This window comes from Scyliorhinus torazame, chromosome 13, assembly GCF_047496885.1.
Source record: "Scyliorhinus torazame isolate Kashiwa2021f chromosome 13, sScyTor2.1, whole genome shotgun sequence".
In the NCBI taxonomy this organism is placed as follows: Eukaryota; Metazoa; Chordata; class Chondrichthyes; order Carcharhiniformes; family Scyliorhinidae; genus Scyliorhinus; species Scyliorhinus torazame.
The window spans coordinates 187,924,042-187,939,013 of record NC_092719.1 but is presented as its reverse complement, the minus strand read 5'-3'; the positions used below and the strand labels follow the sequence as shown (position 1 = coordinate 187,939,013).

At 42.5% G+C, this 14,972-nt stretch overlaps 1 protein-coding gene across 1 annotated transcript in view; it reads left to right on the top strand.

Annotated features, from left to right (window-relative positions):
• The window catches only part of slc6a1b (solute carrier family 6 member 1b), a 61,340-nt gene extending 51,089 nt beyond the window's left edge, over nucleotides 1-10,251 (top strand). Inside the window, exons 13-15 of the mRNA XM_072472595.1 lie at nucleotides 379-479; nucleotides 6,170-6,337; nucleotides 7,702-10,251. Of these exons, the coding sequence (XP_072328696.1) occupies nucleotides 379-479; nucleotides 6,170-6,337; nucleotides 7,702-7,806 (374 nt within the window). The 3' untranslated portion in view covers nucleotides 7,807-10,251. The remainder of the gene's footprint in view (nucleotides 1-378; nucleotides 480-6,169; nucleotides 6,338-7,701) is intronic.
• The last annotated feature ends 4,721 nt before the right edge of the window (nucleotides 10,252-14,972 follow it).

Genomic DNA, 14,972 nt, shown 5'->3' with positions numbered 1-14,972 from the left:
TTGATTTGTTCGCAATGCTGTAACATTGGCCAGTGATAGATTGTGTGCCATGAAACATGTAGAAAAGTTTCTACTTAGCTTTCAGATCACCTCTTCATTAATCCACACTGTGGTGGAAAAAACACGTTGGTAATATTATATTCAGTTGCAGAATATTTTGTAACATTTTCAGAGTTTTGCTTTAAATAATTGCCTCTATCCTCCACACAGAAATATTTAATTTATTCAACAAGTTAATGGTAAATTATATTACTGTACTATAGCACTCTATTTAACTAGTGCTGCGTGCTGTTGTGTCAATCTGGGAGTGAATGTGTTTTATATTACTGCATTTATTTATTTAGTGAATTCCAGTAAATTTATATTTTCTTCCTTCAGGCGTGAACAGATTCTTTGAAAACATCGGGGAGATGGTTGGCCACAAACCTTGTCTCTGGTGGAAGCTTTGCTGGTCCATTTTCACTCCAATTATTGTGGGGGTAAGGAAGAGCATGCATGCACAAAATATCTTGGTGCCAAAGGGATGACCTATTATCCCAAACAAACTGTAATGTGTTCCATTCCAAACATCACAAAGGTTACGGCACAAATCGGTCCATAAGGTCCATGACGTTTCTCAGGTGGAGCTCACTTACTGGAAGGGGTGACGACAGCCCACACCGTGGAATCTTCGGGTCTGCTGGGGGTGGGAGTGGGGGAACGTGAGGGCGAAAAACAGTGGCACTGGCCAACGTGCTGGTTTTCACCAGGATTGGGGAGGGTGGTCCCAAGAGTCTGCCCACTCCATTGTGAAGGCCAACTAATGTTGTTAAAAAGCTCATAGGAACATAAGAGCAGGAGTAGGCGATTCAGCCGCTCACTGCTGCTCTGCCATTCAACTAGATCATGGATGATATCTACTTCAATATCACTTTCCTGCATTATCCTCATATCCCTTGATGTCATCAGTATCTAGAAATCTATTAATCTGTCTGGAACATGCTCAATGATTGAGCTTCAACAGCTCTCTGGGATAGAGAATTCCAAACATTCACCATTCTCTGAGTGAAAAATTCCCCCTTGTCTCAGTGATCAATAGCCCATCCCTTATTCTGAGATGGTGTCTGCTGATTCTAGATCCCCCAGCCAGGGAATTGTATTCTTTCCGCATCTGCCCTGTCTTGCCCTTCAAGAATTTTGTAAGTTTCAATTAAACCATCTCTCATTCCTCCAAATGCCAGAGATTTCAGGCCGGTCTCCTCAATCTCTCTTCATAAGACATTCTGCCCCGTCATCCCTGGAATTAGTCTAGTGAACCTCTGCTGAACTCTCTCTATGGCAAGTATATCATTCCTTAGGTAAGGAGGTCAAAACCCGTACACAATGCTCCAGGCGCAGTTTCATCAAGGCTGTATACAATTAAAGCAAAACATCTTTACTTGTGTACTGAAATCCTCTTGTGATAAAGGCCACCACACCATTTTCTTTCCTAATTGCTGGCTACACCTGCATGCTAGCTATCAGTGACTTATGAGCAAGGACATCCAGGCCCCTTTGGACATCAACACTTCCCAATATCTCACCATTTAAGAAATACTCTGTATCCCTGTTCCTCCTACCTCGCCCTTATCCATCTTATATTCCACCTTACATATTGTTGCTTATTCACTTTGTCTGTCAAAACTATTTCCATTGCTCCATCCTGCAGGGGTGTGATGACTTGAGGTAAGGGGTTGTCTGAGCCTTTTCTTGCGTATTATATGCCCATTTCTCGTACAAGGACGAGGGATAGCGAGATAAGGCTCTGGGGATAATCATTCACCAGCAGGACAATTCATAAGTCTGGAATTAAAAGCTAATCTCAATACTGCTGACCATAAAGTTGGTGTAGTAAAAGCCCGTCTGGTTAACTGATGCCTTTTGTGAAGGAAATCTGCTGTGCTCACCAAGTCTGACCTACATGTGACTCCAGACCCACAATTGACTCTTAAATGCCCTCTGAAAATGGCCTAGTGGCACTTGCTCAGCAAGACCCTGCTCACTGACAGTCAGTTTGGGTTCTGCCAGGGCCACCCAGCTCCTGACCTCATTACAAACTTCAAACTTGGCCCAAACATGGACAAAACAGCTGGACTCAAGGTGAGGTGAGTTTTTTTGAATTCATTTACGGGATATGGGCGTCACTGGCCTATTGCCCATCCCTAGTTGCCCATCAGAAGGTGGTGGTGAGTTGCCTTCTTGAACCGCTGCAGTCTTTGAGGTGTAGGTACGCCCACTGTGCTGTTAGGGAGGGCGTGCCAGGATTTTGACCCAGCGACAGTGAAGGAATGGCGATATTTTTCCAAGTCAGGGTGGTGAGTGACTTGGAGGTGAACCTCTAGGTGGTGGGGTTCCCAGGTATCTGCTGCTCTTGTCCTTCTTGATGGCAGTGGTCATGGGTTTGGAAGGTGCTGTCTAAGGATCTGTGGTGAGTTACTGCAGTGCATTGTGTAGATGGTACACATGGCTACCACTGTTCGTCGGTGGTGGAGGGTTTGAATGTTTGTGGAAAGGGGAGCAATCAAGTGGGCTGCTTTGACCTGGATGGTGTTGAGCTTCTTGAGTGTTGTTGGAGCTGCACTCATCCAGGCAACTGAGAACTCGGGGGCTGGTTTAGCACACTGGGCTAAATCGCTGGCTTTTAAAGCAGACCAAGGCAGCAGCACGGTTCAATTCCCGTACCAGCGTCCCCGAATGGGCACCGGAATGTGGCGACTAGGGGCTTTTCGCAGTAACTTCATTTGAAGCCTACTTGTGACAATAAGCGATTTTCATTTCATTTCATTTTCATATTCCATCACACTCCTGACTTGTGCCTTGTAGATGGTGGTATGCCTGATGTTGCTGCTGGCATGCTCTCCTGCTTTCTTCCTTGGACCAGGGTTGGTCCCCTGGCTTGGTGGTAATGGTAGAATAGGGGATATGAGGACAGCACGGTGGCGCAGTGGTTAGAACAGTTGCCTCACGGCGCCGAGGTCCTAGGTTCGATCCCGGCTCTGGAACACTGTCCGTGTGGAGTTTGCACATTCTCCCTGTGTTTGCCTGGGATTCGCCCCCCCCCCCCCAACCCAAAGATGTGCAGGGTAGGTGGATTGGCCATGCTAAATTGCTCCTTAATTGGAAAAAATGAATTGGGTACTCAAAACTTATTTTTTTAAATTTAAAAAAATGAGTAGGAGTATGCCGGGCTATGAAGTTGCAGATTGTGGTTGAGTACAATTCTGCTGCTACTGATGGCCCACAGCGCCTCATGGGTGCCCAGTCTTGAGTTGCTGGATCTGTTTGAAGTCTATCTCAAACAGCATGGTGGTAGTGCCACACAACACGATGGAGGGTATCCTCAAAGTGAAGACGGGACTTTGTCTCCACAAGGACTGTGCGGTAGTCACCTCTACCAATACTGTCATGAGAGATGAGAGTAGGCAGATTGATGAGGATGAGGTCAAGTAGGTTTTTCCTCTTGTTGGTTCCTTCACCACCTGCTGCAGTCCCAGTCCAGCAGATATGTCCTTTAGGACCCGATCAACCCGGTATTACTGAGCCACTCTTGGGTGATGGACATTGATGTCCCCCACCTAGAGCATATTCTGTGCCCTTGCCACCTTAGTGCTTCCTCCAAGTGGTGTTCAATATGGAGGAGTACAGATTCATCAGCTGATGGTGGCCGGTACTTGGTAATCAGCAAGAGGTTTTCTTGCCCATGTTTAACCTGAAGCCATGAGACTTCATGGGTCCGGAGTTGATGTTGAGGATTCCCAGGGCAACTCCCTCCCGACTGTATACCCCTGTGCCACCACCTCTGCTGAGTTGGTCTTGCCGGTGAGATAGGACATACCCAGGAATGGTGATTGTGGTCAGGGACTTTGTAAAGTATGATTGTGTGAGTAATTATGTCAGGCTGTTGCTTGACTGGTCTGTGAGACAGCTCTCCCAACTTTGGCGCAATGGTTTCATGGTCATCATTAGACTTTTAATTCCAGATACTTTATTGAGTTTAAATTCCACCACCTGCCATGGTGGGATTTGAACCCAGGTCCCCAGATCATTACTCTGAGTCTCTGGATTACTAGTCCAGCGACAATACCACTATGCCACTGCCTCCCTTTGCACTACCATCGCTGAGTTATCCACTGTCAAAATCCTGGGAGCTTACCATTGACCAGAAACTGAGCTGGACCAGCTATATAAATACCGTGGCTCTAAAAGCAGTTCAGAACCTGGGAATTCTGTGAAGAATAATTCCCCTCCTGACTCCTCAAATCCTGTTCACCATCTCCAAGGCACAAGTTAGGAGTCTGATGGAATACTCTCCACTTGCCAGGGGGAGTGCAGCTCCAACAACTGAAGAAGCTCGACACCATATGGAAAAAGCAGTCCAGTTGATTGGCACCACATCTGCCACAGCAAACATTCACTCCCTCCACCATCGATGCACAGTGGCAGCAGTGTGTACCAAGATGCACTGCAGCAAGCCTCCATCGACAGCACCTTGCATACCTGTGACCTCTACCACCTCAAAGGACAAGGGGACTAGATGCATGGGAACATCCCACAGACGTTCCCCTCAAAACCACACACCATCCTGACTTCGAACTATATCGCTGTTCCTTCAGTTACTGGATCAAAATACTGAAATTCCCTCCCAAACAGCATTGTGGGTGTACCTATACCTTGGGCACTGCAGCAGTACAAGAAGGCAACTCACCACCATCTTCTCAAGGGCAATTAGGGATGGGTGATAAATGCTGGCCTAACTAGCGACGCCCACATTCCATGAAAGAATAAAAACAAATTTGAGCAATTTATGGTACTTACTGAAAAATCTGATTCATTTGATTTCTCGGCAACAATGCATGTTTATTGATTGTTGTTTTACCTGTCGACTGAATGGATATAGTTTGTAACCTCTTTGTGTTTAATCATTGACGTGACTTACTTAACAGTAGTTATTTTGGCTAACCACTATTATATCAACTTCAGTATGTAATAGACATTTTGAAATCCAATGCTGTGTCACATACCAAGCTCTCATTTGTAAAACTATACATGATAAAATTCATTAAGTTCTCACACAAGTATTATTAATTAAATAATTCTAATAATAATCATTACCTCCTTGTCCTCAGTCTCCCTATTCCACCTGGCGTCTGCACTGAGCTACAACCTACCAAGGTTGGTTGCCACGGTGAGATTTGAGAACGGTAAAGATACCAATTATTAAATGATTAAAGCAACGCACACCCAATGGGTCCAAAGAATGACGGGCTACACATAAGATAAAAAAGGAGAGATTTAGAAAGTTGAAGACACAACAATTGGCGCGAGTGTGTAAGTTGCATGCAGAATGAATGGAGGTAAAATTGGTCTTGAGCATTAGCAAATTGACTTAAATCTAAATGAAAATTAGGCAGTCTGTAAAACAGGCTGGAGATTTTCTACTGCCCATTCTTCCCTTCCACTCTTGTTAAACTCCAATCCCAGAGAGTAGGAGACACACACACACACACACGTGAAGAAGAAAAACTTGTGAATGATGTCACAGAAGATCAACAAACATACACCAGTGTTATTTAACTTCCAATGTCCAACAATCTGAGCACAAATTTCCTCTTCAAAATCAGATTAGCTGTGCATTCATTTTCTTTCATTTATTTTAATGCAAAGGTCCAGGCGGACAAAACAGCGCCGTAGCAAGGGAGTGCTGCATTGTTGGAGATGCCTTCTTGGGTAAAATGTTAAACTGAAGCCCTCTCTACTCTATCATGCAGATGTAAAATATCCCAAGGTTTTATTTCAAAGAAGTGCAGGGGAATTCTCAATGATGGCCAATATTTATGCCTCAATCAACATCTGCTAAGCCATGCTGGTCATTAGCATATTGCTGTTAGTGGGCGTTTTCTGTGCACAAATTGAAATACAACAGTGACTACACTTCTAAAGTACTTCATTACTTCTAAAGCACTTTAGAACATCCTGTAGTCATCAAAGGCATAAGACTTTCTTTTATTTTCCTCTAGGATTTTGTTGAACTGTGCCCATATAACAGCACTAACTATACTTTAAAGGAATGCAATTTAGGTGAAGTGTTTTGAGATGTTCTTGCAAGATGAAATAAGATGGAATATAAATTCTAAAATTTCTTTATTTCCAGGGTGTATTTCTCTTCAGTGCCATTCAAATGACACCACTGAAGATGGGAAGTTATGTTTTTCCCAAGTGGGGCCAAGGTGTGGGCTGGCTTATGGCTTTATCGTCCATGATATTGATTCCTGGCTATATGGGTTACTTGTTCCTCACTACAAAGGGCTCCCTAAAACAGGTATGTGAGAACAAGTGACAAGCTATACTTAATACATTTATGGTGACTTAACTCCTGAAATGTAACCAGGATCCAATCAGTTAAAAGTTAATCCAAGTTGACTGGAAAAAGTACAAAAGCAAAATACCGCAGATGCTGGAATGTTGAAATAAAACAGAAAATGCTGGAAATGCTCCACAGGTCAGGCAGCATCTGTGGAGATGGAAACGTACATTATGGGTAGGATTTTCCATGAGCCCCCCACCATGTTTGGCAGCGGCGGAGGTGGCATGATGCTGGCTGGCCACAGGATCTTCCAGTCCCACCACTGCATTCTCTGCTGCTGGGGAAACTGCAACCGGGAAGGTGGGGGGGTGGGGTTGTTGGGGGCACTGTTCATGCGGCCGGAGGATCCCGTCAATGGGAAAGGCCAGAAAATCCCACCCAATGTTTTGAGTTGATGATCTTTCAGCAGAATGGGAAAATGGTGGGAGAATTACTCGCTGGGCTACAAATACTACACAAACATCTATGAATTTTATCTTTGTAGCAATTGATTGTCATATTTGTAAAAACCTAAGCACATTGCTGGCCTGCTTGTTCCAGTATATGAACCTTGATCCAGATATAACTGTAAACATCATATCCTCTGAAGACTCCAGCGTGCCCATAATTAGCATGACTTCTACTTCAGTCACAGAACGGAATCTAGGAGTACTTTGAATACCATATAATTCCATATCTTTATAATGAAATAAATGAGGAATATGTCTGCTACCTGGTAGGGTTTTTTTTCAGTCATTCACTTGCATGACCTTAGAGCTTTGACCCTTTCTATCTCCATTCATATCCATTATCTGGTGACGTAAATTATAAGGGTGTAATTTTGCAATATCTTCATTCACTTATACATCAGTTGTTCCTGCAGTCTGGTCTAAAGTGAATGCCCCAGGCCAAGAAAAGTTGAGCTTTATGGGTATTCCTGTAATCTCTGTAGTACAACATTTCCCTGGTTCGGTTGCCAACAGAAGCCAGTTCAGAATATCAGTTTTCATTTAACTATATTAAGCATTTCAGGGCACCATCATAATTTGTCACCTGAATGAGTCGAGGTGCAAATGGAATCCAAAGTGAATGATATCCCCTGGCAGCTATGAAATAGGTTTTTCATTTTATTTTGAATTATACACATAGCAAGGTTTATCGTGTTCAAAATATTCCACCCATGTTTTTCTTATCATTTAAATATGATATTGATGTTAGGCTTTTCTTGAAGAACTGCTATTCTTGACTTGAGGTTAGTTCTTAATATATTCTAGCACAGTCATTATTATGTATATTCCAAGCCTTTAAACGTGTTTTTCCTTTTATATTTTTGGTTTTAGCGTCTCCGACTTATGACCCAACCAACTGAGGACACAAAATGCCGGGGGAATGGACCCGAACAACCCGAGCATGGCAACACTCCAAGTGATGAGGCCTATATGTAGATTATTTATTAAATATAAGATACTAACACTGCCCAGAAAATGAATCTTTCACCGGTTGATCGAGACCAAGGACTGTAGTTACATTATTGTGCACCTACCTCCTATCACAAATATGATCAATAGTTATACAAGGCTATAAACCTTTGTTGATGGACATCAGTAAAACTCTTAACGAAAAAGTTACAAATCAAGTTTTGATAACAATGTAATTTTGGCAAAGGACCATCAATAGAGGCAGACTGTTAGCATTTTTTAAACTATAGTTTACTCTTCCAAAGAGCCAGCACAGACATGATGGACCAAGTGGCTTCCTTCTGTGCTGTAAGTCTCTTTGATCTTATGATCATATGGACGTGATTAGAGTCACTGACTTATTTTATACACGTCAACATACTCAGTCTGTCAAGTTTATAGCACTAAGGCCATTAATCAAAATTATGGTTTTGCAATAAAATTATAGAATTTTCTTACCTACTCTTTAATAGTCCTGTCATACTTTCCAGAAGTCTACTTAATTTTCTTTCTGTAACCCCTACACTCCCATGGTGGATTCTACAATCTGTGGAAATCCCCTGTCCACCTGGCATCCATTTTTTAGCCCTATGTCCACATATTCACTTCACTTCTGGGTCCACCCAAGTACCTTTGTCAGATGCCAATGTGGGAATTCACAATTTTTCCATTGAGAGAAAGCAAAGTATTGATACTAGAAGATGGAAAGCACAGGCAGCACGGTAGCATAGTGGTTAGCACAATTGCTTCACAGCTTGAGGGCCCTAGGTTCGAATCCCGGCTTGGGTCACTGTCCGTGCGGAGTCTGCACGTTCTCCCGTGTGTGCGTGGGTTTCCTCCGGGTGCTCCGGTTTCCTCCCACAGTCCAAAGATGTGCAGGTTAGGTGGATTGGCCATGCTAAATTGCCCTTAGTGTCCAAAGTTGCCCTTAGTGTTGGGTGGGGTTCCTGGGTTATGGGGATAGGGTGGATGTATGGGCTTGGCTAGAGTGCTCTTTCCAAGAGCTGGTGCAGACTCGATGGGCCGAATGGCCTCATTCTGCACTGTAAATTCTATGATTCTAAAGAAAGCTATTCTTTTCTATATTGTTGATAAAATTTTATAATTTAAATTAATGTCCAGAATAGTCCCAACCTTTAATAATGTTGATTTGCTGTCTCTCACTGAAGAATGAGTAGAAAAAGCACTTATGGCAGTGGCAATTGACAGCATGGCAGTAAGGAGCAGAGATGTAGACGATAGGCTGGTGAAAATGAGGAATGAGAGGCAGATGTATGCAGTCTGGAATATGAACAAGATGATGATGCACGGGCATGGGGCATGAGATATGATACTTAGGGTCAGAGAAGGAAAGAGAGACATGCAGATTGGAGGTTGGGTTGCTTAATATCACTCACCCGGCTTCCCCAGGATTTTGCTTGTAAAAGGTTGGAACTTTTTCTCCTGATATCAATTATTCATTTTCCTAAGCTTCAATGCTCAACTATCTCTAACCAAACACCCACTTGGTCCCAAAGTCAATTCATTAGCATTGAAACCCAGCATTGACTAACCAATTCCCCGAGTACGCCAAATCTTCATTTTCTTTCTTTTCAAACATCCTATGGTCAAGTACAGCCATCATATCTTGGCTAGGTCAGAATATATTTAAATATTTGTATAAACATTTTATTTACTCAAACATGACCTTCCATTTCAGTTAGTATAGAGAAAGTAGTTGCAGCAAATATTTTGGAATTGCTATATTTGAAGATCCAGTTCCGGGCATTAACAGTGTACTTTATACTCCAGGGAGTGGTAAATGACTATTGATTTCATTATATCATGTAGCAGTAGTAGAGTAAGGCAGTGCTTCAACAATTTTCTACTTTGAGACAGACATCAGCTTGTGTCTATGGCAGCTAAGCAAATGTGACAGGGAAACAGAACCATGGAAGAAACTTTAGTATATTGTACAATGTATTCTAAGTAAAAGCATAGAAAGTACATGTGCATTAATTAAACATTGGTTGCTTTAAAAACAAAACTATTACAACTATATCTGTCAAAATGTTGTCGCATAGCACGTGTGTAAAAATTAAGTATAAATGTCTGCATCTTATTTAATGTAGTTTTGTCAAATAAAATAACAATTCTTCCATCATAGACCTTAACACTGCAATAACTCTTAACACAGACACATAAAGTGTTATTCTTTCAACATCAGCTATGTATTTAATTTGTATAAAATATATTCAATATATAATGAGTCTAGTAAAGAGAGTATTGTTTTGTAGATTTATAAATGTTAAATTGATCAAATGTACAGTTTTCAACGTATATATTAAATGGTGTAGTTAAGGTCTAAATGGTGTTATTGATACCAGGGCATGATTGTCATATATATGTTGTCAATTTTTGGAAAGCAAATAAAAACTTTATCTTACGCTGTAATTACATGGAGGTATATTGAGATCTATATTAAGATTCAGTTTAGTTTCCTTCCATGGAACTAAGCAATAAAGTGGAATATTTTCTCCAGCCAATATACTAGGGTCAAAGTCAATTCGCAATATCTTTACATTATGACTGTGCTATGGTTGGCATTTGCAGTCCACGTGTTATAACTGAGAAATGGCAGATCCCTCTCACCTGAAGCATTTTGTCCAACTCAAAGTGAAAGGTTAAAATTATTTTTTAAATTGGTTGTCATCGGATGCACACTCTTTGGAATCAATCAGCTTCTTGCAGGCTTGAATCATCGGTCCTTCTTGAAAGTTACTTTGAACAATTTCATTCCCATCCAAATTATTTTGTTACCAACAAAATCACTATCAGGGGGCAGCACGGTGGCACAGTGGTTAGCATTGCTGCTTCATGGCGCCAAGGTCCAGGTTCAATCCTGGCCCTGGGTCACTGTCCGTGTGGGGTTTGCACATTCTCCCCGTGTTTGCATGGGTTTGCCACACCCCCCCCCCCCCCCCCCCCCCCCCCCCCCCCCCCACAACCCAAGGATGTGCACTAAATTGTCCCTTAATTGGAAAAAATGAATTGGGTACTCTTAAAAAAAAAAATTTTTAAACAAAATTAGTATCAGGTATGAATCCCTGCCTGGTTGATTAATCTGTCGATACTCACTACCTGGAGTCACACTTCAAGAATGGGCACTGGAACAAAATAATTAGTAGGTGGATTGTCCTAATGGAACTGCAACCCAAGAAGGGAGAAAATAGAAAAGCAAATAAATTCGTTGAAATTAAGTGCTACTACCTTGATGTCTGCAGTAAAGCCATTGTAACATAATGGTAAGATGGTAAACTATTTATCCATATCCAGTCATCCAAGCTGACTATTTATTCAAGCTGTTTACTGGACCTCTTAGTGTGTCTTGAATATACAGTCATGTGAACGCACTGTATATTGGTGCCCATGTTAAAAATACTAGAATTTAACTTTGCACAACATTGGATTAAAAGTCCAATGATGCAAATTCTTCCCCTATCCAAACAGGTATAGTTCCCATCCAACTTCTCCTGCCGGGGCAGGTGAATGGTGGTGAATAATTAAACAACTCACTGGAGAAGGAGGCTCCACAAATATGCCACCTTCAATGATGGGGGAGTCCAACGCATCAATGCAAAAGATAAAGCTGAAGCTTTTACAACCATCTTTACCCAGTAGTGCCAAGAGAATGATCTGTCCTGGCCTCCTCCGGAGGTCACCACAGACATATGCATCACAGGTGTCAGTCTTAAGCCACTTTGATTCACTCCACATGACATTAATAAAGGGCTGAAAGTATTGGATACTGCAAAGGCTATGGGTCTTGACAACATTTCAACAATAATACTGAAGATTTGTGCTCCAGAACTTGCCAGGTCCCTAGCCAAACTGTTCCAGTACAGTCACAACACTGGCATCCACCCAACAATTTAGAAATTTGTCCGGGTAAGGCTGTACACAAAAAGCAAGACAAATCCAACCCATTCAATTACCACCCCATCATTCTACTCTCCATTATCAGTAGAATGATGAAAGGGGGCATCAACAGTGCTATCGCTATCAAGTGGCATCTGCTCACTGATGCTCAGTTTGAGTTCCAGTAGGGGTACTCAGATCCTGGCCGCATTCTAGCCTTGGTTTAAACATAGACAAAAGAGCTGAATGCTAGAGGTGAGGTGAGAGTGACTGCCCTTGACATCAAGGCAGCAGTTGACCGAGTATTGCATTGAGGAGCCCTAGCAAAACTGGAGTCAATGGGATACAGGGAAAGCCCTCCGATGGTTGCAGTCATACCCAACACAAAGCAAGATGGTTGTGGTTGTTGGCAGTCAATCATCTCAATCCCAGTACATCACTGAAGGAGTTCCTCAGGCTGGCATCCTATAGGTCCAACCATCTTCAGCCCCTTCATCAATGACCTTCCTTCTATTATAAAGTCAGAAGTGATGATTTTCACTGATGATTGCACAAGTTCAGTACCATTCACATCTCCTCAGATACTGAAGTTGTCCATGCCCAAATGCGGCAAAACATGGACAACATTCAGGCTTGGGCTATTACATTTGTGCCACACAACATTTGTGCCACACAGGTGCCAGGAGTCCAACAACTATCCAGGGGGTTACCATTGATCAGAATTGAACTGGACCATCCATATAAGTACTGTGGCTACAAGAGCCAGTCAGAGGCTGGGAATTCTGCATCATGTAACTCATTCTTCTGACTCCCAAAGCCTACAAACATCTACAAGGCACAAGTCAAGAGTGAGATGGAATACTCTTCACTTGCCTGGATAAGTGCGGCTCCAATAACACTCAAGAGGTACGACACCATCCAAGACAAAGCAGCCCACTTGACTGTCACCCCATCCACCCACCACCTTAAACATTCACTTCCTCCAACACTAATGGACAGAGACAGAATTCGGCACCATCTACAAGATACAGCAATTCACCAAGGCTTCTGTGAGACAGCACCTTCCAAATTCACAATGTCCGCCACCAAGAAGGACAAGGGCAGCAGATGCATGGGAACACCGCCACCTGGAAGTTCCTCTCCAATACACACCATTCTACTTTGGAAACATATTAGCATTCCTTCACTGTCACTGGGTCAAAATCCTGGAACTCCCTCCCTAATAGCACTGTGGGTGTACCTACACCATATGGTCTGCAACAGTTCAAAAAGGCAGCTCACCACCATCTTCTCAAGAGCAATTAGAAATGGCCAATAAATGCTGGTGTAGCCAGTGAAGCCCACATCCTGGGAATTTAAAAAAAAATTTGAATAATCGGGTCACAAATCTGAAAGGTCCTCTTTTGGTAATTAAATAATGTATGTAATAGTACATTTACATGAATTCTGTTGGGCCCCTGCTTCTAATTATCACTTTAAGTCCAACTAATCTAAAATTCAAATAATGTTTAGTGTTGAAAAGGGTAAAGAAACTGAGGAGGTTTTTTAAAATTTAGCGTGCCCAATTCATTTTTTTTCCCAATTAAGGGGCAATTTAGCGTGGCCAATCCACCGACCCTACACATCTTTCGGTTGTGGAGGTGAGACCCATGCAGACACGGGGGTGGGGGGGTGGGTGGGGGATGTGCAAACTCCACACGGACAGTGACCTGGGGCCAGGATCGAACCCGGGTCCTCGGTGCAGTGAGGCAGCAGTGCTAACCATTGCGCCAATGTGCCGCCACAAAATGGAGGGGTTAACCTAATCATCTGATTTCTTGGTGCACCAATGCTAAAATGTAATATTGAGCGGAATTCTCTGGCCTTCCAGCCATGTGTTTTTCAGTAGCGGGAGGCGGTGCACCATTCGCTGATGGGTGGGATTCTCTGCCCCTCCCCTGCTGTGTCAATGGGAATTCCCATTGAAGCCGCCCCACGCTGCCGGGATCCCACGAGTAGGCATGCACCAGAGAATCCCGCCAGCAGACTAACAGCAGACAATCACATTTGGGCTGATGTGGTATATCAAAGAGTAGAGGCAAGCGAAGAGAGGAAGTTATTAATATGGGAAATGATAAGCAGATCATTACAGGAAACGATAGGAAGTACAAACCTAAGAGTAAATAACAGATAAGGCTAGAGGTTACAAAAATAATAAAAGGACAAAACTTAAGGCTCAATATCTGAATGCATGTAGCATCTGAAACAAACAGATGAACTTTTATGATAATAATAATCTTTATTGTCACAAGTAGGCTTACATTGCAATGAAGTTACTGTGACAAGCCCCTAGTCATCACATTCGGCACCTGTTCGGGTGCACGGAGGGGGAATTCAGAATGTCCAAACTACCCAACAGCATGTCTTTCGGGACTAGTGGGAGGAAACAGGAACACCCGGAGGAAAGCCACGCAAACACGGGGAGAACGTGCAGACTCTGCACAGACAATGACCCAGCCGGGAATCGAACCTAGGACCCTGGTGCTGTGAAGCCACAGTGCTATCCACTGTGCTAGAGATTGATAAGTACATCTAATAACCGTTACAGAGACATGGCTGCAGGATGGTATAGATTGGGACCTAAATATAATAATAATTTTTATTAGTGTCATAAGTATGCTTACATTAACATTGCAATGAAGTTACTGTGAAAATCCCCTATTGAAGGGGTTTATTGTAAGGGTATTGAACATATTGAATACAATATTGAAGGGTATGTGACTTTTAGGAAAGATAGGAAGTTAGGAAAGGGTGGAGGGGTTGTTCATTTAATTAAAGATTACAGTATGAGAGAAAGCTAGCTAGAAATATAAAGACAGAGAGTAAGAATTTCTAGAGATATTTCAAAAAGAAAAGAGTTAATAAAGTAAGCATTTGTCCTGTAGAAAATGAGTCTGGAGAATTAATAACGGAAAATAAGGAGTTTGCAGATGATTTGAAGGGTGTTTTGCATTGGTCTTCACTATGGAGGATACATGTGATATGCCAGAAATATCTGTAAATCAGGAAATGAAAGGGAGGGAAGAACTCAAGAAAATTATAATCCACAGGGAGGTGGTGCTGAATAAATTGTTGGAACTGTGGATTGACAAATCTTAGAGTCCTGATGGATTTCATCCTTGGGTGTTAAAAGAGGTGGCTCGGGAACTAGTTGATGTGTTTGTTTTATTTTCCAAAATCGACTAGATTCAGGCAAGGTTCCATTAGATTGGAAAATA